A 23,378-nucleotide genomic window follows, 5' to 3' on the forward strand; every position below is an offset into this window, starting at 1 on the left:
TAGGTGGGTTGATTGAATCGTAGGATTCAGGGACAGTAAGCAAGTTAGTGTTTTTGTGAAAAGGTACAAAAAGGGAAAATAGAGAAGTGATTTTAAAACAGCAGGGACACAGACAGTTTGCATGGGCTAAATGGGACAGAGGTCAATAGTGATGCATGCTCGACCTTTCAGCAACAGGGAGGGCTTCTGTGATACAGGAATCAAGGCATAGCCTGAAGATGGTAATAATACTAAGATGCCTGACTGGGAAACATGATTACAGAAAGTTTGTAAGCCTGTCTTTAGCCTATAACTGATTGGAATATCTAAAAGAGGTTCTAGAAGCTGCCCAGTGAAATAGGCCTCTTACGGAGCCTTTGCAGTATACAGGACCTTAGGTGGAATCCTGAGCCCATCCAGAATCTTCTGAGGTGGGGCATTCCCACTAGAAAGGACAAGTAGACCAGCCTGGAACAGCTAGAGCAACAGAAGATAAGTCTTCCAAGAAAGAGCAGCAGGAAAACACCAAAACAAAAATGGCAGTCTGACTGGCTACTATAAGAATTAAGCAAGTTGTTTGCCAGGAAGCCATCAAGGCAAGCAATCAAATCCCTTCAGGACAAACCCCCCTCTAAAACTGAAACTCAAAGGGAACACATTAGCAGGCATGTAAGCTTGCTGGCAACTTCATTGGTCTACTGGTGAGTGGAAGAGGGGGAAAGGCAGCAATGAAGAAATGGACTGAGTTCAACCATGTTCCACTGACTCCCATTGACCTGGAGATGAGAAAGAGAAGAGGAAGGCCTAGTTGGTCCAAAGTGTGGTGAGACCTGGGGACACCTGAGCCCACTGACAAGGACACAGCCACGGGGGGCTAAAGCTGAGAATGAAGCATCCAGCTGATATGATGTGATGGGAGATGCACAAGAACATCCATACTTGCAGACTGTACCCATTTGACCTAGCCTCGATGGCTGGATAATCAGAACTCGACTAAAGGAAGATAAAAGAATTGTTTTTTATATAAAGGAAAGGAGGGTAAACTGCTACAATTTGATGAAGTTGACCTATTCTCATAGATGTAGTAGCTCAAAACACCAACAGAGAAGGAAGGAGTCTTCACATCAAGTATCAGTGCTATCCCCACTGTACACAGAGTAGACATTGGCTACCTAAAATGAGGGGGCAATAAAGGCATGAAGTGACTGGCTTATAAGTTTTCAAGAGGGAATATAGTTTAAAAGTGTGTGGGGGAAGATAGAATCCCCAACTGAATAGCTTTCATGTTGTTTAGATGGGTCTGGTGAAGAGATGGGTATAAGATTCGTATGATTCAACAGAGAGTAATTAATCTTACTTACCATGAACAGCAGACCCTAGGACCATCAAGGCAAAAGAGCACAAGCAGAATGTGAGACCTCATCCAGAGAAGCAGCAGCACTAGAGATGGAGGCAGAGATGGGGACATGGAGCGAGGGAGCAGCTGAGGACTCTGGACTCATGGAAAGAGAGGGACTGTGTGCTGGTGGCCAGGAGGGACTACTGTCCAAAGGGACTACTGGACCACATGAACATCATCAGCCTGAGCTCAGAAGAACTAGATGGTGTCCGACCATCTACTGTCCAAAGGGAATACTGGACCACCAGGAGGGACTACTGTCCAAAGGGATAACTGGACCAGAAAAACTGAGCTCAGAAAAACTACATGGTGCCTGACCACCACCACTGACCGTTCTAATCTGGATCTCAATAGGAGGTCCTGGACAGAGTGGGAGAGAAATGTAGACCACAATTCAAAATCCTAAAAACGGGCCACGCTTACTGGTCTGTTAGTCACTGGTGGAACCCATGAGACTATGGAGTGGGAAACTAATTGCTCTATAAGCTTTAATCCAAACCAGAATAAAATGCTAAAAAACAACAACAACAAAAAACTGGCCCAGAGACTTCAAAAGCTCAACTTCCTATTGCCCCTACAACAGAGTACTAGACAGTTTTCGCCAGGTAAAAGAGCAGAGCTTACTAGCCGGCATGATGCCGTTGTGATAAGATCAATAAATCCATGGATTCATTACAATAAAAAGAATCTTTAGACATATGAGAGGGCTTCAAGAAGTTCATGGAAACATGGGATCAAAAGATAACAAATGATGTATATTAAAGTTTATATTTAGAAAATATGCCAGTTACTTCGAGGAAATAGGCTAAGTGGCAGAGTTAGGAATGTTTCCCTTAGGAGCCGTATGAGACCACCAGTCCAGGACTTCGAAGTCACACACTTTTAACCAAATATAAAATACACAAAACACCATTACCTGGATCACCCACCTCATTTCAATTTAGCTCAGCCTATTTCCCATAATCAAATCACATCAGAGGTTAAAAACATTTGTGTTCCAACAATGGACAAAGAGAATTACACACCGCCACCAAGTGGGATGTATTCCAGGTATGCAAGGCTGACTGGACATTTTTCAATCAATGAAATTCACCACATCAACAGGTTAAAGAAATATCATCAACTGATGCAGTAAAACCATTTGACAGTAACCAACACCCACTCATGACAAAATGTCTCAACAAGTTACGAGTAGAGAGGAATCAACTCAACTTGATGAAGAGGATCCACAAAAAACTCACAGCTGAGGTGGTTATTTCTGGGGAGAAAGATGAGGCTTTCTGCTCCTGTGAAGATACGAGATGGAACCAACTCAACAGCTTACAACAATAAACAGAAAGGTGAGCAACAAGGGATGGACATCGATTTCACTAATGTTGTTCAACACAGTGCGGGAAGTTCTAACCACTGTAATAAGGCAAGAAAAAGTGAAAAGCATATAGTTGGGGAAGGAAGACAAAAAACTGTGCTTATCTGCAGATGACATGATTATGTAAAAAAAAAACATATAATTTATTTAAGAAACAAACTATTATATAAGTTCAGTAAGATCAGTGACTAAAAGATTAACATACAAAATCAAATTTTTATACTTCACAATGAAAGTCAAAATTTTAAAGTTATTATTTACAATCTCTCGAAAAAAATAGTAACGAAACAACTATGCTGAAAGTTACAAAGTGCTGATGGAAAACAATCAAAGAAATGAAAAAATATCAATTCTCCCCAAATTATTTATAAAACCCAAACCAAAGCCACTATCACTCATAGGACAAAGCAGAACTATTCCTTAAGGTTTCTGAGCTAATGATCTTTCCAGGAGCAGAAAGCCTCATCTCTCTCTTCTGCGGGACAGCCAGTGGGTTTGAACATGAACCTTAATTATAGGTTTAAATGAAGTGGCTGTCAAAAATCTCAGCATGGTTTTAGTAGATTTTAAGACAAGCTTATTCTAAAGTTTATATGGAAAGGCAAAGGTCCAAGAATAGTTAGGAGACTAGAAGTTCACTGTTCTGATATTAACACTTGGTAATCTACAGTAAAATAGTAATTGGTATACAGATATGACATATACTATACTAAATCAGTGTAGACATATAGAGCAATGGACCAGAAATAGAGCTACACAAACAGTTAACAGATTTTTGACAAAGGTGCAGAAGTAATTTAATGGAAGAAGGATTTTCTTTTCAACAAGTGGTACTGGAGTAGGTGGACATACACAGGCCAAAAGTGACCATCAACCAAAGTGACTTGCAGCGCAACCGACCTTACGGCTCACACTGACCTTGCAGCTCAAACCAACCTTGTGGTCTAGCGTATTATCCTACAGTGCCACATCAATGTAGAAGTCCGGTCTTTTCAAGAGTAAGTGCTTTCCACAGCCTTAAAACTGAAGTGTAAAACTATAAAGCTTTTACTAACAAGCAGAAAGAAATCTTTGGAGTTTAGGGCTAGTCAAAACTTTTTACACTGGACACCAAAATCACAAGCCATAAAAGGGAAACCTGATAAAGTAGACTTCATCAAAATTAAGAACATTTGCCCCGTGAAAACCCGTAAGACAAAGGAAAGACAAGCTTCAGACTGACAGTTTCGAAAAACCACCATCTAGAATATACAAAGAACTCTTAAAACTCAACGTTGTTGTTGTTAAGTGCCGTCGAGTCGGTTCCAACCCATAGTGACCCTGAACAGGGTTTCCGAGGCTGTAAATCTTTATGGGAGCAGAAAGCCTCATCTTTCTCCCACGGAACAGCTGGTAGTTTCGAATTGCTGACTTTAAAGTTTGCAGCCCGATTTGTAACCACTATGCTACCAGAGCTCCTCAATAGTAAAGAAAAATAATAATAAATCCAATTAGAAAATGTCCAGAAGGAATGAACAGACATTTCACTGAAGAGCACCGACAAGTCAGCACATGAAAAGATGATCAGCATCATTAACCAGCGGTGTTAAATGCTGGTCAAGTTGGTTCTGACTCAAAGATCTTTATGGGGTTTTCAAAGAGCAACTGGTGGGCTTGAACCATCAGCGTTGCAGTTGAAACCAACTTTGTGGCCTACTGCTTATCCTACATACAGTGCCATACAAGACTCCAAAAATGGTATACTGTTGTTGTTGTTAGGTGCCGTCAAGTCCATTCCGACCCAAAGCCGCCCTGTATAGGGTTTTTGAGAAGCAAACCTACTTTGCAGCCCAGAACATTAATCCACAGGGCCATACCAGGACTCCAAAATGGACTGTGTAGTGTTTCCGAGGCTGTAAATCTTCATGGGTGCAGAAAGTCATCTTTCTCCCACAGAATACCTGGCAGTTTCAAACTGCTGACCTTGAGGTATGCAGCCCAATTCATAACCACAATGCTACCAGAGCTCCTTCCAAAATAGTATAGCCACTCTGAATTTGGAAACTTCATTTTTTTTTTTTTTTTTAAGTTTTTATTGTGAGCTGAATGTTTACAGAACAGATCAGTACCACATTCAGTAAATCAGATTTTGTGTCATTACAATGATTGCAGTCTCTTTCATGTACCATCAGCTAACAGTATTTATTACCTCTATTCACTTTAACCCTTCCACTCCTCTCCCTGTTGTCTTCCACTATCCTTCTTCATCTGTTCTGTGCTAACTTCCCTCTTGTTGTGTATGTTGCCCTCTCGGCACCCAAGCTAACATGTCTACCTTCTATCCAGTGAATAATTTTTCCATTTCTCCCACCCCTGGTAACCATCATAGAATGTTTTGGCAAGAAAGTCTTTTCTTTCTACAACAATGGTCTCATCCAATATTTGTCCTTTTGTGACTACTTTCACTCAGCATAATGTCCTCCAGGAGTCTGGGTGTGGTGCTGTGGGTTAATGCACTGGATAACCAGGTTGTTTTGAACTGCGAGGTTGGCGATTCAAGCTCACCAGGTAACTCCTAGGAAACCCTATATAGGATCGCTATGAGCTGGAACCAACTTGATGGTACTTAACAACAACAATGTCCTCCAGGATCATAAATTTGCAAGTTTCTTGTAAAACTAACTATACATCTATCATATGACCAAGCAATTGCACTGTTGGGCATTTATCCTACTAGAGAAATGAAAGCTTACGTTCTCCAAAAGAAACCTGTACATGAACGTTCACAGCAGCTGTATCAGTGATATTCCCAAACCAAAACAACATCCTTGTCCTTCAACAGATGAGCAGTTCAAGAAGTGTAGTACCTGAATGAATCACCATAGCTACTCAACAGTAAAGGAACGAACATGTAACTCGGAAGCATGCTGAGTGAAAAAAGCCAATCCTAAAAATTACAAGTAAGGTTACATTTGTACAACGATTTTGAAATCCTAAAATGTCACAGAAGTGGAGAACAGTCCGGTGATTGCTAAGGGTTAAGGAAAAGCGAGTCCTGGTTTGGCATTGTTAAGATAAGCACTGGACAGGTAACCACAAGGTCGGTGGTTCAAACACACCAGCTGCTCCTCAGAAACCCTATACAGGATTGCTATGAGTCAGAACGTATTGCTGGTATGGTGATCTAGGATCAGCACTGACTGTGAAACCACAAGGTCAGCGGTTCAAATCCACCAGCTGCTCATTGGAAATGCTGTACAAAGTTACTATGAGTCAGAATTGACTTCCCAGCATTTAACATGAGTCAGAATTGACTTAACGGCAGGCACTTCGCTACAAGGGAAGAGGGCAGCAAAGTAGATGAAGGAATAAGATAGGTATGGTTTCAAAAGGGCAACAAGGGTGATGTTTAGTTGTTTTGCTGATTAAACTGCTCTGGATCTTGAATGCGCTGGTAGATATATAGACCTACACATGTGATAGAGTTGTACAGAGCTAAGCACACATACTCACACAAAGGAGCACAAGTAAAACTGGGGAAGTGTGAATAAGATCAACAGAGTCGATCAATGTCAGATCAGTATCAGTAGACTATACTTCTGTAAGATGCTACCATCAGGGAAACTGGGTAAATGGTACAAGGGACCTCTCTGAACTTGGAGGGAGAGTGGAGGCCTTCCATCAGAAGGCGCACCAATTATGAGCAGAGACAGCAGGAAGAAACAGATATGCAGCCACCTCAGGGGCCTCAGTGTGTGTGTTCACGCGTTCCAGCTGTGGTGCAATGAATTACTTAACGTCCCTTCTCGTCATACTCCCACCAATTGACGGAAATGCTGATGGATTGTAAGTTTCAGTTGTGAGTGACTGTTAATAGGGCAATCGTGACTCGTCGATTTGACCATGCTTTGGGTTTACCCAGCCATCTCAGAAGTAGAGGGGGATCTCACTACCATCAAGGGATAAAAGAGTCAGGAGTATAGCTTGTCCCTTGGACCTTAAGATCCCTGCATACTGACCCCCTCAACACAGGGACAAAAGCCAGAGGAGGGGCAGAAGAGCAGCAACCATAGAACCAAGAGCTAGAACACGAGACAGAGCCCTGGGCTTCCCAGCCCATGGAGCAAGTAAATCGTAGTGACTTTTGGGTAGGAGGCTTGCTTGCAGACTGGGGTGCCTCCAGGCACTTAATTGGCGGAGCTCGGTTGGCTGCCAAGTGCCTTTAAGCTAAAGCTTCATGCACAGCTGAGAGGAGGCTGCCCTGAGCATCTGCTGAGCCGGCGTTGGTAAGTTCCCTAACAAACCCCACGACTGAGTGGGTATGCAGCCTGAGTTCTATGTGGCCGCTTCAATGAATCATCAAAACCAGTTGCATAGAGAGCCGTGTGCGAGGGAAGGCTGCCATGTGACTCGAGAGCACTTAACATGACGAAGGGGCTCGGACAGCAGCAGAGACGCTCCACACCAAGCTGGAGTGGACACTCAGAAACCAGGCAGGCCAAGCCAGACCCCACTCTGGCATCAGCTTCTCTCTGCCCTGAGCTCATCATTCAACTCGATGGCAGTGGGTTTGGTATACGCAGAGAAGCCCTCCTACCAGACACTTAGCCATCATCTGACCGAGAGGCAGAGACCTTTCGTAAAGAAGGGCCACTCCCAACAGAAGCCAAGTCAAACCTTTTGAGCTGGAGCACACTTGGGGCATTGGCACAAGGGGTGACAGAGTTCAAGGTCGCCAGCACTGGCACCAGCCCCATCCTCCACTTCATCCAGTTCCTCTTCTGTCCACTCCAAAAGGTACCGCACCTGGTGTTGGGTGGTAAGGAGAAGCAGGAATTGAAAGCACATTCTTGGCTCCCTTCCAAGTCACACTTTCTTAAAGGTACGCACACAGAAACGGTTCTGAAATCAGGGCCTGCCTCTCCTCAACTGACTAAGTCATTTGCAAATGGCATCTGTTCCCTCAGGAAGATTCCAGGGTTCATCTGAGCTGAAAGCCTTGCTTCTAAATCCTTTAGATGTGGATCAAGAGATTCAGCACCTGGTGAGAGAGTCTTTTCCCTTCCTTATTAAGAGGCAGACTAATGCTATGTTTCGGGTGCTGGCCTTAGAGCCCTGCTCTAGGGCACCAGCGAGCACCTTCATCTCACATTCCTGACTAAGTGTAGGCCTTCCACAACCAGTGAGGCAGCTCCATACCCTTCCCCACGTCCTCAGAACAGGACTCCGAAGCCCAGCTCCATGCCACTGCTCTTTCCTGCAATATGCTAGCTACCTCCAAACAGGTCCAACGGATCTTCTAATACCATACAACATGGGTTCCAAAGACTAGTTTTGGGGAAAACCAAACATATAAATACATTTCTACAGTCTGATCCCAGGCACTGATGAAGCAGCCATGCTTGTGAGGAGTAACAAAGGCTTCTGGGAAAACATTCTCGGGATCCCCAAATGTCTTCCTGGGCCCTTTCATATCCAACAGTAGACATTCCATGAAAGGGAACACTCCCAAGGCCTCTCTTCGGAGCCTCCCCTGACAGATGGGCTGGGACAGAGAAGAGATGAGAAGAAGGGATTAAGAACACAGGCAGGGAGCCACTGGGCAGGGTTGCAGGGGGGCTGCCTATGGCATGTGTAGATGAGTGGGTAGGAGCCAGAGCACCGGAGAGGTATTCTATAGTTCTCCTCCTTCACCAGTGGCCTCACCTCACTCCCCAGGAAGAAAGATGAGCAGATGGGCCACAAACAAGGACAGTCACCATCTCTTTCCCACTGCCTACAGCAGCCCTCCTTCTCATTGTCCCCGAACACTGGTTTTCTCCTGGGGATGGTCTTCAGCCATGGTGTCCAGGCCTTGTGAAAGGAGCGTTGGCAGATACAGAGTCACTGCGTGCCTTTCTCACAGATCACCACCAGCTTCTGGGCAAAGGCTAATGCACTGAGACCACATTCAGACCCTATTACCCTAGACAGCGTTGGAATCCCATCCCAGTCATTTCCATCCACCTCCTCAAACTCCATCACTGCTGAAAAGTACTCATGATACACGAAACCCGGACCCTTGTTAAGGCTCTCTTATCATGAGACTGATTCAGAGCTTCTCACTGGGTCAGAGTCCCTGGATGGTACCAAGGACTAAGCACTGAGAGGTTGGTGGTTCAAACGCATCCAGAAGCACCTAAGAAGGAGAGACTGGCCATCTGCTTCTGAAAGGTGATCCGCTTTCTGGAAAACCCTACAGAGCAGTTGTACGCTATATTCTTGCATAGGGACCATGAGTGAGAATTCAACCTGAAGGCAACTAACAACAAATACGGTGAGCCATCAACTCTCCTTCCTTCAAAGTAGAAGACAGAACACAATTCTGTCCAGAGGCTGAAGGCAAGTCGGTCTCTGCTGTCCAGTAGCCTCATCATCAGCTCCCCTCACAGCGAGCACCATACCCGATACTCACCTCAGACCCTAATGCCTCTCCAGGAGCCCGGCCAGGGTCCTGCCTCAGCCCTCAGGCTCACCACCTCTGAGTTACAGCCCTGCTGCTCCTGGCTCTGGGCCCCCCTCAACCACGCTACACCCAACCCTGTCCTACACACACACACACACACACACACACACACGGCTGTGCACCTTGCCCCCCAGCTACTGAGCCTGGGCTCAGAGCCTCACTCTAGCCACCTCTCACCATCCTCCTGAAATTCGCATGTCTAAGGGGCAGAGACCAGGGTTACTGTGTGCTTTTCAGTCCATCTGCCTCATTACCTGAGAAGAAAATGTAACGTTGGCATTGACAAATGTCCCCTCCCACAGACCGCCTCTTCTCGGAAACGACAGATAATCCACCCAACTCTGAACCCCATCAGCGACAAGTAACAAGAACTGCATATGGCTCTTGTACCGGAGAGAGAGCGAGCTTTGAAAATGTCTTATAAAAACTCACCATTTCTAGATCGCCATCAGCGACAGCTCTTAGAAGCTTTTCTACCTTAAGAAAAGGAAAACAAGGTGTTAGAAAAGTGATTTTTAACAACAGAACAATCACTGTTGTTATTACGTGCTGTCAAGTCAATTCTGACTCAAAAGTGACCCTGTAGACGGTTCCCGGGGAGTGGCTGGTAGGTTGAACTGTGTGGTTTGTAGCCCAGGGCTTGTCCTATGGCGCAGTAACTCTCCTTTGTCCCTTGCTTTGTGGCATTTTAGTGTCTCATTTTGTAATCCACACACATATCCCTCATACCGCTCAGACAGGGCAGCCTGAAAATCTGCTAGTGTGCGTGGAACATGTTCCATCTAAGGTAGCTAAACACTGCTATGTGTATGCAAGCTAAGACGGTGGTCACAGGAGCCTGCAGGGAGGTCAGCCACCTGCTTCGATTTACAACTACATGCACCTAGCTTTCTGTCTCCATTAGCCACAAAAGTGACACCTCCTCCTTTAGACTGTAAGTCTTCTGTTAGGCTTTGAAGCGTTGTTAGGTTTTGAAGTGTGGTCTCCTGGCTGTTTGCTGTGGTTTTGCCTTGAGCTCAGCTGGTCAGCTCTTCCCAGAGCCAGCCACAGCTTGGGGGCTATGGGTAGAAGGGCGCTGCCCAACCTCAGCGGAGTGGGGGGGAACAAGCCATGGTCCATTCGTATAATGTCTACTCCTCTATTAAAGAATGAGGCAGATCTATGTGGTTGACATCGAACACACCAGGTGAAGTCCAAACAGAACAAAGCAAAAATCATCAGTCAGCTTTTACAAAATGCAGCTTTGTGAGATGTGCTCTTGAAAATGTCTACCTAAGTTGCAAGAAGTCGGGAACTATACACTTCAAGCTGTTCAAAGGAGGTACTTACAAGGGTGGAACACGGAAGGCAGAGAATTTCTAACTTTGTAAATAGGTCAGTGGCCCTACAGGTAACTTGACTTGTATGTTTGTTTGTATTCTGTTTTCTCCCTCTCTCTCTCTCTCTCTCTCACACACACACACATACACACACACACACACACACTACACGTAAAGCAAAGAGCCACTGAGGGGCAGACCGTGGGAGCACGGCAGTGAGCCACAGAGTGAGAACTGCGCAGACGCGCCCGCCACAGCTGAGATGTGTCCTTCAGGGATGGCTGGCGAGCAGACTGAATGGGCAGCGACTCTCCGGCTCTTTAACTGGCCACCATGTCACCAGGGCCGCTGAGACCGAGTCCTCTGGTCAGGAAGCCTCACCTCTCTGTAGTCCCTCTTGGTCTCCTCTTGCTTGGAGCTCACCGACACAGAGGAGAAGCTGGAGGAGGAGGACCTCTGGCTGATGGAATCCACAGAGCGCTGAGGGGACTGAGGAGCAGACACCTGTAGTGACAGTGTCCAGACCAGAAAAGACATGGGCATGCAGACACAAAGGGCCAGAGAGGAGGCCCCAGCCTCAAATACAAGGGGCTCCCAAAAAAACTTGTGGTAAAAAAATCCCATTATCTTTTAATTCCATGTTCTACAAATTGTTTGAAGCCCCTTGTATAATTGACTAGCATAGAAAGCTCCATTCGGTTACCTCAGAAGACTTTGGCCTCTTTTCAAAGGTCCGATGACTGGTTTCCATAATAGACAGAATCTGGGAGAAGAGAAAAAGGATATGAAAACTACGGCGTGAACGAGCAGTAACAACGTACCATCGCCCACAGTGTCCCTACTACCTGCCCGTTTCCCACACCCTGCCACAGAGCAGAAACCACAGCCCAGATCTCAGGAGGCCAAACCAAGGTGGGCTTCCTCCCACCTCACCATGTTCCAGCAGGGGGAGCTAGAGCTCCCTCGGAAAGGCCTCAGAGGATTCCAGAAGCCGGGGCACAGAAAGGGCCTCAAAGACTACCTTGTCCAGCCCCCAGGCCTTTTGTCCACAAACATACAGTGTGAACTTTCCACTGACACCCACTGAAACAGTGCAGAGCTAAGAAAGCAGCTTCCTCGCTTCCCCTGAGCTCCTCGGGAAGCAGCCCTCCTCTCTGACCTGGGGCAGCACCCCTTCAGTGCAGGCACCTAAGAGCTACTGCTGGAGTCAGGAGCAGGGATCTAGACCTTTACAAACGGTGCCTCTCCAAGAAAACATTCCCTGCAAGAGAGCGGGGGCCCTTGTAAAGAGAGCAGGTAAAACAGAAAAGAAGGCTGTTCCACAGGAAATGATTGGAGAGCGGCGTTAGAATGGAATTACATGCCACACCACTCATGCACTGGAGGTCTTGATCTCATGGCCTCTGCTTCACACAGTGGCTCTTGCTCCACCGTCACCCCCTCACCACTGACTGGTCTTCCAGCATGCTTCCCCAAGTGGAATCTCTTCTACGTGGGACACCTGGTCTTAATAAGCTACCCCACTCCACACCCTCTAGAATCAACCCTTAGTACTCTCTCAGAAGCGTTGCCAGAAACTACACGTTTCCAGGACTTACTACCAGGAGAGGGTGAATTCCTTCTCTCACTTGTGAGAGCAACTATAGTCAAGGATATTTAAAATTGGTCACATTAGAAAAGGCTTCTTCTAGGAGCCGGGATGAAGCCATGGGACAACAAAGTCTCAGCCCTGGCTGCTATCCTTCCCCAAGCCTGCTTTCCTAGTTCACAGGCCTTGTCCCGTTTTCACCCACTCCACTGGCTGAGAAATCAATAGCACTCAGAAGCTAGGGCCAACTCTACTGGGAGCAGCTCCTGGAACAATGAGAAAAACTGCTGGTAAAACGGAAAACTCACAGAAATGAGTAAAACCCATGATCAGCTAGGTTCCGAGTCCAGGCCCCGTCTTGTACTCGGGCACGAATGCATTATTCGTCCAGCAGGGCAAAGACCTAACCTGTGGACATGGATTATTCTGTTTTTCAACTCATCTGCTGCCCAGCGATGCTACCTTTGAGTTTAATGCACACTTCAGTGGCGTTTCTTTGAGTCTGTTCTGGATCTCTGTGGATGCTCCATTTTGTAACAGCGTCTCTATGATGCCCTGGTAACCCCAACGCGCAGCTATGTGTAGAGGAGTGTCTCCTTTCTCGTTACCAATATCGAGCCGACACGCTTGCACATCGTAGTAGACCAAAGCCTTCACACACTGCAAAGAGAGTGGAAAACGCCACCATTCACGAGCAGGCTGAGCCTTGCAGTGTCTGCTCCCTGCAGCCTCCACCCAGGCCCCATTTCAATCATGGCTCCGCCCATCGTGCAAATGTGCAGGCTCAGAGTGAGACCTCGGGTAGATTCCAGGGAGTAGAGCAAAAGTCTAACTGCCACTGAGCGGCCCTCAGTTACCTGTATCAATGGCTTAAGTGATGGTAAGTTAGTTTTTCTAACTTCTATATGTACCCCGTTTAAGGATGTTGTTGTTGTTAAGTGCCATCGAGTCGGGTCCGACCCATAGCGACCCTGTACAGGGTTTCCGAGGGTGTAAATCTTTACGGGAGCAAAAAGCCTCATCTTTCTCCCACGGAACAGCTGGTAGTTTCGAACTGCTGACCTTGCGGTTCACAGCCCGATTTGTTTAAGGATAGGTAATGAATATTGGTGGAGGGTCAGAGAAAAAGAGGAAGACCCCCAACGAGATGGATTGGCCAAGTGGCAGCATTGATCGACTCAAGCGTGGCAACAATAGTGAGGTTGGCCCAGGATCGGGCAGTGTTTCGTTCTGCTGTGCATAAGGTTGCTATGGGTTGGTACCAACTCGATGGCACCTAACAACAACAATGAATATTGTTGTTCAGTGCTCAACTCCCAACCAGTAACATATCTGCAGAAGAGAGTTACCATAACAGCAAAGGCTGGCCCTAGGGACCCTGGATTCCGAGAGCTCCCTGGAGAAGGGTCCCTGAGCTGTTTGTACAACAATGTAATTTACGGTGAACATCTGCTTTCCTTCTGAGAGTCTTGGAATTTTGAGACACTTTATGCAGAGGGTTCCTACATGGCCAATAAAAACCTTGAACACTGAGTCCCTAACAGGCATCTCTGGTAGATAACACTTCTCACGGGCTCTTACACCTGATTTCGGGAGAATTAGATGTTGCTGGAGGGAAGGACTCATGGGAAACTTGCGTCTGGTCTTCTCCTTGTTTCACCCTGTGTACCTTTGTGGCTCTCGCTTTATAACCATCTGCTGTGATATGTCTTAGTCAAGAGGCCAACTCTACACTACAACCTAGCGAGTCAGTGAACCTGAGGGTAGGAGTCAGTGAACCTGAGGGTAGGAGTCAGTGAACCTGAGGGTAGTCCTGGGCCTCTACAAAATCCAGACAAGAGGACTAGGTCTCTATTTACTGACCAGAGGGTTTCCATGACAGGTGAAGTCAGCAAGGAGTATAAAAACGTGCAGGATCTGAGCCCATTTCTGTGCATCAACCTCCTAGCCCCACTTAAGCCAACACATGCCTCAGTCTGTCTGTGCGTCACTATAAAGAGATGTTGTTGTTATGTGCCGTCGAGTCGGTTCCGACCCATAGCGACCCTGTAATAGGAGGGACCAAATGGCAGGGAAAAGGCAGCACAGCCAGCCAGGTATATGGTGACATGAGAAATGATAAGGACCCTGATGTAACCGCTCTCAATAGAAAAGGTAAAAAATGCCCATGTGCAAAGAGGAGAACCAGATGGGGGCAGGGATGCATGACAATGAGTCCATTTTAGGAGAGGACAATGGGCAGTTACTTGAGTTTGGGATTTCTGCAAAACAGCAAACAAAAACACGATACACCACATGTCCCAGTAATTATGAATCCCCAATACTACAATGAGCCAATGACAAATCATGTCTCCAGGAGAGACAAAGGGTAAGCACAGCTGCTGTCAGGACAGTGCGGCCCACTTACGTCTTCGTGGCCATACGTGCAGGCCAGGTGGAGGGGCGTGCTGCCATTGTTGTCCTGCACTTCCGGGCTGGCTTTGTAATGCAGCAGCAGCAGCTTGGGGGAAGAGAGAAAGCATGGGGTGAACACCAGCAAACCCACAGCGCAGGCCCAGCCTTCTCCAGTCTCAGAAAGGCAAGGTCATTTGTTCCCCACTTGAAATCCTCCATTAATACTGAAATAGGTCCCTCCCATCCTTCCCTACAAAGGAGCTCTGGTAGCGTAGTGGTTATAAATCAGGCTGCTAACCTCAAGGTCAGCAGTTCGAAACTCCGTGGGAGACAAATAAGGCTTTCTGCTCCCATAAAGATTTACACCCTTGGAAAGCCTGTTTAGGGTCACTGCGAGTCAGAACCAACTCCACAGCACATAACCACTACCACCCTCTTTCCTTAGAAAGCATTTAGAGGCTAATGAAAACTATTTTAGCTACCCTTCCTTTCCCGCCACAATAATGGAGAAGCTTCCAGCAAACCCCCAAGGGGTGCCTCCCACTCCCAGTAGGTAGCATGGCGGCAGCACAGCCAGTGTGCAGAAAGGGAGGCAAAGTACTGGACAACCAGCAAAACCCCAAAATCCAAAGGAGGAGGCACGTCATCTGCGCGGCTCGCACATCACATCCTGCTGCTCACCGTCACGCTCTGACAGCCCTTCTGACACGCCAGGTGCAGCGGAGTTGAGCCGTGGTAGTCCATGGCATTCACCAGGGCACCTCTGGAAACCAGGAGGTCAATGAGAGATGCCTGCCCTACAGAACAGAAGCAGGGAGGAGAAGCAGCAACCGATGACCACAACATTACTCCACCCGCCCGCTTACTGCAGGGCAGGCACATACCAGGCTACTGTTATGTTTGAGAAGAACGTCACAGCCAATGTCACGTCAACTCCACAGGCACAGACTACTTTAGGGTGGTCCCTGGAGGAGAGACCCAGCTCAAGGCCACATCACCTGAGACATCCACAGAAGATTCCATGGCTTGAAAAACCACGGGAAGGAGTATTGAAGTCATTAAAAAACCCTTATTGAGAAGCAGACATTTTCTATATTGCCAGGGGGAACAACACAATCTCTACATATGTTTTATACACACATAAGCACAAGTATGCTGACACTCTGAACAATCATAGATCAGAATGATCTCTGAGGACTAGGAAGATGGCAGGTGACCTGAGGGAAAGTCTCCATTTTCTACCTTGAATGTGCACTTTCAAAGACAACAGACATGAAACATACAGAACGAAATCATGGGAACGTCCACATGTGGTGAAATACGGATTCACTGTTACTGAACATTTTGTGCAGAAATGGTTAATGGAAACCTATACTGTTGTGCAAACCTTCACTGAAAACACAGAAAAATATATTTAAAAAGCAGGATTTACATGAACCCCAAGCGGATCAATCTGAGACCGTTTTCATTGCTCAGCCCCCAGCCCACCCTATCTGGCTCACCTAAGCCAACAGGGGTCAGTGTGAGACCATCTACTAGGTCAGAGTCAAGGAGGGTGCGCTGATCATGAGGCTTGTAGACACTCCTGCCAGTGAAGCCCTTTGGCAGTGGGCCCATCTCAGCTGCCACCGCCCCAGGTCGGCCAGACCTCTGTTGGGCCACCCTTGGTACCACCCATCCACCTCAACAAGAGGACATACCACAGAGGGCAGCCACATGGAGTGGAGTGTGACCCCTGTCGTCTCTGGAGAATGGAGTAACAACTGAAGGATCGTTCAGCCTCCTAAAACAGAGAAGATGCAGACACAGATGGTGTGGGAATGGCGCAGGGAAGCCTTTCCTTCCAGACAGGACAAGCCAGGCCCTGGGACTAAAAGATCACAGGAGAGAACCCAAAGTGTGTCTCTTCTACAGTGACCCAGGGTCATCAGAGTCCCAGCTTGTCTTCTCACCGTGGAGGAACCTGAGGTGACCCACTCCAGTGCTCCTCACCCAGCCCTGCCCTTTGACCTCTACACACAAGCAAAGCCATCTAACCAGGAACACAGGAAACCAGAAAGGTTACATGGGAACGCTTAACATTCCTCTCACACTGAAGTCTAATTTTCTCAGCACCCTTCCAAAGCGTACATTTCCTCCTGAAGAGAAGCTGAGCAGACCCCAGACCTGCCTCCCAGGGGTGCACAAGTGTTTATCCAACCTTTACTCCATCTGATTCTCCAAAGAGGCATGGAGGGGAGATAGAACAATGTGTCTTTTGACACACAGCCGGAAATCTGTCTTCACTTGGCAGACAGGGAAGCTGAAGTGCGGGGAGAATACTCCCCCCACCACCACACACACACAATCGCATGGTGAACACCAATGGGAAAGTTCAGCCCTAGTCCCCACCCCCACCCCCACCCGCCGGGCACCAGCGCCTTGGTCCTGAGCCTCTCCCCAGGGGCCACGTACCCAGAGAGGAGTTTCTCACAATCGTCACAGAAGCACAGAGGGTGACACATGTTCTTCATGGCGTCTCGATCGTGATCGTCCTGGCTCAGAAGCCTCTCAACTTCTTTCTGGTTCCCCGATGCAATGTGCTACAACAGCGTCAGAAACGCCAACAGTTACTAAGGAGGTATCGTTTCTCAGATGTGAATTTGCCGAGAGTTCTAAGAAGCACATATCCAACACACATCAACCACAAGACCTGCCCTCTAGTATGTGCTTCCAAATAGTCTAGGCGGTACGGAGCGAGGGTAGGGGTAGAGTGGAAACAGGACCGGCTGCACGTTGGTAATGAATGAAGCTGAGTGAAGGCTACTGGGGTGCCTTCCCTTCATAATACTCGTTTGTTCAGGGACGTGGGAGAGAGAGAGGAGTCTCAGAAACACGAAAGAGCAGTTCTACTCTGTACTATATAGGGCACAGGTGGGGAACCTTTGTCCTGCCAAAATTAGCAACATCAGTCACGGGCCACACAGAATTATCAACTTAAAAATTAGCCTGCTATATTGGCTCAAACTGTTAACTAACTCACTCTTAAATTAATGTGATGGCTGGATTGGCAGTTGCCTTGGCAGGGCCAGACCAGATGATTTCAAGGGTCTTATATGGCCCACAGGTTGGATGGTCCCCATCCCTATTATAGGGGCACTATGAAGTCCTGGTATAATGCTGTAGGATAAGCACTGGACTGCTAACCAAAAGGCTGGTGGTGCAAACCTACTTCAAACCCACCAGCCACTCCTTGGAAACCGCATAGAAGGTGGCTATGAATTGGAAGCAAGTTGAATGCACTTAACAACAACATCATCATAGGAGTACTATGAGGTGAAATGGGCTTGATGGCAGTGGGTTTGGGCTTTATTTATTTAATGTAAACATTAGAAATTTTCCAGAATTAAAAAAATGATAATGGGATAAAAATAACCATAGGAGTGGAGGGCACTCCATCTCTGCCCCTGGGAGTGGATTCTGGTCTCTGCCGGCCCTCTTCATCTTGTATTCTAACACAGCCTCTGTCTGGAGGCCCTCTTCATCTTGTATTCTAACAGAGCCTCTGTCTGGAGGCAAAGAGGAGACGAGGTATCATCAACAGGAGAGCTCACCCACAGACGGCCCTGCAGCTCCCCAGGGCTCTTCCTGCTCACCCTGTCCATCCTGGATGCTCCCCCTCAGGAACCTCTCTGGATCTGAGGAGCCCGGAAGCATCAGTAGGCTCCCTGGGGACACTGCTCCACTGTATCGAACAAACCACATGCCTATGCCTGGATTGAGGGTTCTTCGAGTCACAGAGGCCTCCATTCTGCATGGGCATGGATGGCTTCATCGGCTCATCACTGTGCTGCCCAGCACAGCTCCAGCATGGCACACGGTGAGGGCTTTGCTGGCTCCAACTTAAAAACCTCAGCATTCCTACCACTCTCCCTGTGCACAAAATGATCTTCAGTAGATCTGAAAATGATGCCAAATGGAGTGTGTGCCTCACGCGCCTGAGCCACACAGCTTTCTGGTGTCTTTACCTTAAACAAGCAGTCGATGGGAGTTGAAGTCATCTGAGACAGCAAGTTCATTCTTTGCTTAAGGAAAATTCTGTCACCAAAACCCTCAGACTCCTGCAGGGAAAACCAAACAATCCAGCTTTTGTGTACACAAGACAACAGGACCGTTCATCCGAAAGAGACACCCAAGAATCCTCCTTGCCATTTCCCACACAACAGGCTCAGCAGTGTACGTACACACGTACACACACGTGCACGTCTGGCTCCACTCACTGAGACGATGAGCAGACCCTCCCCAGGCTGGGAGAAGGCTTCCTGGCAGTCCTTCAGGGAGTGTTAACTCTGGGGGGCGGGGAGCCGCGAGTAGGGAACATCCAGCCCACGGCCCATATAAGGCCTGCAAAATCATTTGGCCTGGCCCTGCCAAAGCAACTGTAGTTCCAACCATCCCATTTGCTGTTGTTAAGTGCTATCGAGTCAGTTCTGACTCATAGCGACCCTGTCTAGGGTTTCCAAGGAGTGGCTGGTGAGTTTGAACCGCCGACCTTGTGGTTCAAACCGACCTTGCTGTCAAGTGCTAATCCTACAGTGCCACACCAGGACACTAGCCATCACATTAGGGTGAGTTCATTAAATGTTGGACCAAATATATAGCAAGCTAATTTTTAAGTTAATGATCTTGTATGGCTTGCAAATAATGTTCTAAATTTTGACAGGAAAAACGTTCCCACCCCTGTTCTAGAACCTATTTCCTGGTGGCTGTCTCCAAGAGTGGCATCACACCAGCTGCTGTGTGTGTGCATGTGTGGAGTGGGTCTCCTCTCAGTGTGGAATGTAACATGCACACAGCATCATACCCGATGGGAACCTGGGCTTCATCTTCCAGAACATCCTGGTCTCCTCTCCCTTCAATCATCCACCCTGCCTGCATAGTCCTATCACCTGTCCCTTTATCTAGGCTACCAAAGGAGTCCTAGTGTGGCTCTGTAAGATTAGCATTAGACTGGTAACCAAAAGGTCAGTGGTTCAATGCCACCAGCAGCTCCTGAGAAACTCTATACAGAGTTGCTAGGAGTTGGATTCAACTCAACAGCAATGAACACCACCACCATTAGGAAAAGCATCTCATGGGCTGGGCTGGCTCTGGACCCTAGCAGCCCACCTGTTTAGCATACTTACTAAGACAGCTCACAACATGGTAGCCACAGGCCCAAAGTCCATTAACACAATGGGGAATTCCTGACAAAAAGGAATTAGCACCATGGGTTAACGCACAGTACTGCAAAGTCAGTCTGAACCGCAATCGGCGTTTCAAGCTCACCAGCTGCTCCTCAGAAACCCTAATACAGGGTTGCTATGGGTCAGAACCGACTCAACGGCACTTAAAACCACCACAAGGGGCAGTGATGGAGAGAGGCAGGTCTTCTAGGACTTGAACATCGATGAAGCACAAGCTCTCACCAGTGACAGCGTTATCAGCTGAAGTCAACTTGGAAAGGACCAAATACTATGTATTGGTGGTTATGTGCTGTGGAGTCAGTTCTGACTCATAGTGACCCTGTATAGGGCTTCCAAAGCTGTACATCTTTACGGGAGCAGAACGCCTCATCTTTCTCCCGTGGAACAGCTGGAAGTTTCGAACTGTTGACCTTGAGGTTCGCAGCCCAATTTGTAACCACTACGTTACCATATATTTTTTATTGTTGTTGTGAAGTGCCGTCGAGTCGGTTCTGACCCATCGCGACCCTGTATAGGGTTTCCCAGGAGCAGAGCTGGTGAGCTTGAATCAGACCTTGTGGTTCAGACGGCTTTGCAGTCTGGCGCATTAGCCCACAGCGCCACCCCAGGGCTTCACCATACATACTAGGAACCCAGTCAAGTGAGGGAGAGCCTCGATGACACGGGCTGCCACAGTGATTCCAGCAACAAAGCTCACACACAGCAATGACTGAGGAGGACGCAGGACCGGGCACTGTTTGTTCTCATCTACAAAGGTATCTCTGCGAGTGAGAACCACCTTGGCGGCATCAAACAACAACAGAGAGCAAGGCCAGAAACATGTCAAACTGAACCCATAATGGGTATAGGTTATTTCAAGGTCTCCCCCCGCAAAACATTTCATACAGAAGAGCAATCCCAGCAATGTTTGTTTCTGACAGCTAGAACCTTCATATGTAGGCCTGCTTTGAAACTGTTCAGTCTCCAGCGTGGTTTATGTTGGGGATGACATCTTTGTGAAACTACATTATTACGTAGCAGACCTTGTGGAATCCTGTCAGAGAAGGAAAATTCAAATTCAAATCTTTTCCACTAACACAGAGTGATGGGAAACTTGAGGGAGTTGGGAACAAGCCGTTCCTGTTGAGTTCTGGCTTTCACGGGTTTCAGCGTGACATATTCATGAGTCCATCCTGAGAAGAATTTGCTTTCCTAGTTGTTAGTCCTTAATCCTTTTCAGAAATCTCACTTGGGTCCCTTCGCTAGGAAACGACACCGATACAAAGTCATAAATTCACCATTCAGAACTTCATTCCTTAAAAGAAAGCAGTCAACCCCACAAAAAAGAGGGAAGAGAAGCAAATACTGTTGAATGATGATGCACAGAGGAGACTGTAATCATTGCAATGAAACGAGGCGTGTAAGACTGACGTTCTCCCACGTAAACTATCATTCATTCACAATAAAAACTTAGAGAAAGCAGTCAAGAAGTGAAGGCCGAGGCAATATGACAAAAGGAACCACACTGCTGGTATCGCAGACGACCAAGAAGCCACAAAACGTGCTCTGTCAACAGCAGGCCAAGCCAAAAAAGGTCTGGCTTCCCAGAAAGCCCTAAGGATATGCACACTGTGTCGCAAAGTCTAGCAAAACCCACCACTCCCAGACAAGATTCCTTGCCCATCCAAGGAACAAGAGTCGTTCTAGATGCAGGGACAATAGAAGAGGGAGTTAGGGGCACCAGTGCCACTGCATGCTTCAAAATAAAATGGGACTTTCAAATATCACATTTGCCACTGACGACCACCAAACAAAGGTGAAACAGCCAGGATTATCCCTGGTGTAGACAAGACAAATAACAGAGGCTTTGAGATCAGACTTGCCCAAGGTCAAAGAGCAGTACTGGATGTAAACAAATAACCACACAAAAGGGGCCCACACCCCCAAATGCAATATTCTCTGAAGTAAATGTAAGTGAAACCGCTCACTGGTACTTCCGGTAAGCCTTTTTTCTCCTGGCAATCCGGCCAAAAATCTTCCTGCCTAAGTGCCCAGGAAGCATGAAGACAGAATGGCCCCTTCAAGAGGGGGAGACCTCCGAGTGGCAAAAGGATATAACCCTGGCCCATCAGGGAGAAGCACACCAGATTCCCCTACTGGGTGGCAGAGCCAGAAGGAGAGTGGCTTCTCAGACCAATGGGGCAGAGGTGTGGAAAGGAACCACAGGGTAGGGTACAACCCCGCCCCCAACTACACACTCGGAAAACCTGCAAGTTGTTGTTGTTAAGTGCCGACCCATAATGACCCTGTACAGGGTTTCCGAGGCTGTAAATCTTTACGGGAGCAGAAAGCCTCATCTTTCTCCCACGGAGCAGCTGGTAGTTTCGAACTGCGGACCTTGCGGTTCGCAGCCCGATTCGTAACCACTACACTACCAGAGCTATCAGCACCTCTCCAAACCTGAGAACACCAATAGTCATGGAACCTCAGGCAGAAGACATTCACAGGAGAGAGCCGACTCCCACCTGTAGAGATGGTGATGAGTCTGATTGAGCACACAGCTATGCGTGTTACAGAAACAAAATCACCTCTTTCCTAGCTAAAGCTTACCAAACTAACCAGGAAAACACCACAGAATCCTAACTATGTAACCACCAATAGTCTGTCATTTCTTACAGATCATGATGAAGAAATCCAAATTCACCATTTTGGGCTTTCTTTTCTAAGAAACCAATTTCCACCCATAGAGACACTGTGGATCCCAATGGCAAGCCACAATCTTTTACAATAACTGGGTTCAGTTTGCTGAGGGCTGTCAAAAGTCACAGCCCCGAAAACAACTGAGGCCTCTTTCCTGACAACCACATACACCTCCCCGGCCTCCAGAACTCTTATCACATCTGCCAGAGCATCCACCAAGAAAGGCAGAGCGGGAGCGAGATCTCACCTGCGGTTTAACTGAGAGGCTTCCTTGCCGAATATATTCTATTGCAGCCTCAATTGAGGTCAGGCAGTATCCCAACTCATCTTTTGCCGAACTGCTGAATCTGAAGTTTTTTATATAGCTCAGATTTGCCATCCTAACAAAAGAAAGGGAAAACATTTAGTCGTTGTAAACCCAATAAACAGAGTCCTGGTGTAGAGTCAGCACTGGACTACTACTAACTTCCAAGTCAGCGGTTCAAACCCACCAGCTGCTCCTTGAAAACCTTATATGGGTTGCTATGACTCAGAACCGACTCCACAGAACTTAATTGTTGTTTTTAAGTACCATGGAGTCGGTTCCAACTCAGTGACCCTGCACAGAATTTCCAAGGCTGTAAATCTTTACCAGAGCAGAATGCCTATCTTTCTCCCGCGGAACCACTAGTAGTTTCGAACTGCTGACCTTGAGGTTGGCAGCCTGACTCGTAACCACTATGCTACCAGAGCTCCTTACAGCACTTAATAATGAACACAGTAGATACTTCTGCAAAAACCATGCTATAATCACAATGCAGAATCAGAGTGGGGGTGGGGAGGCAGGAGTTTCTTAAGGCAGAGCCTGGAAAGGAATGAAGCTCACAATGGTGAGAGGTTAGCATCTCCTCACAATGGTGAGAGGTTAGCATCTCCTCACAATGGTGAGAGGTTAGCATCTCC

General features: G+C 47.4%; 1 protein-coding gene across 1 annotated transcript in view; it reads right to left on the minus strand.

Annotated features, from left to right (window-relative positions):
- Positions 1–23,378, minus strand: part of ANKRD27 (ankyrin repeat domain 27 (VPS9 domain)) — a 53,599-nt gene that overhangs the window by 13,623 nt on the left and 16,598 nt on the right. The window contains 11 exon segments of the mRNA XM_006867385.1: positions 7,404–7,532; positions 9,664–9,708; positions 10,932–11,054; positions 11,254–11,313; positions 12,601–12,798; positions 14,546–14,638; positions 15,214–15,329; positions 16,233–16,315; positions 16,987–17,114; positions 18,540–18,632; positions 22,684–22,816. Coding sequence (XP_006867447.1) covers positions 7,404–7,532; positions 9,664–9,708; positions 10,932–11,054; positions 11,254–11,313; positions 12,601–12,798; positions 14,546–14,638; positions 15,214–15,329; positions 16,233–16,315; positions 16,987–17,114; positions 18,540–18,632; positions 22,684–22,816 — 1,201 coding nt within the window.

This window comes from Chrysochloris asiatica, unplaced genomic scaffold, assembly GCF_000296735.1.
Source record: "Chrysochloris asiatica unplaced genomic scaffold, ChrAsi1.0 scaffold00104, whole genome shotgun sequence".
Classification (NCBI taxonomy): Eukaryota; Metazoa; Chordata; class Mammalia; order Afrosoricida; family Chrysochloridae; genus Chrysochloris; species Chrysochloris asiatica.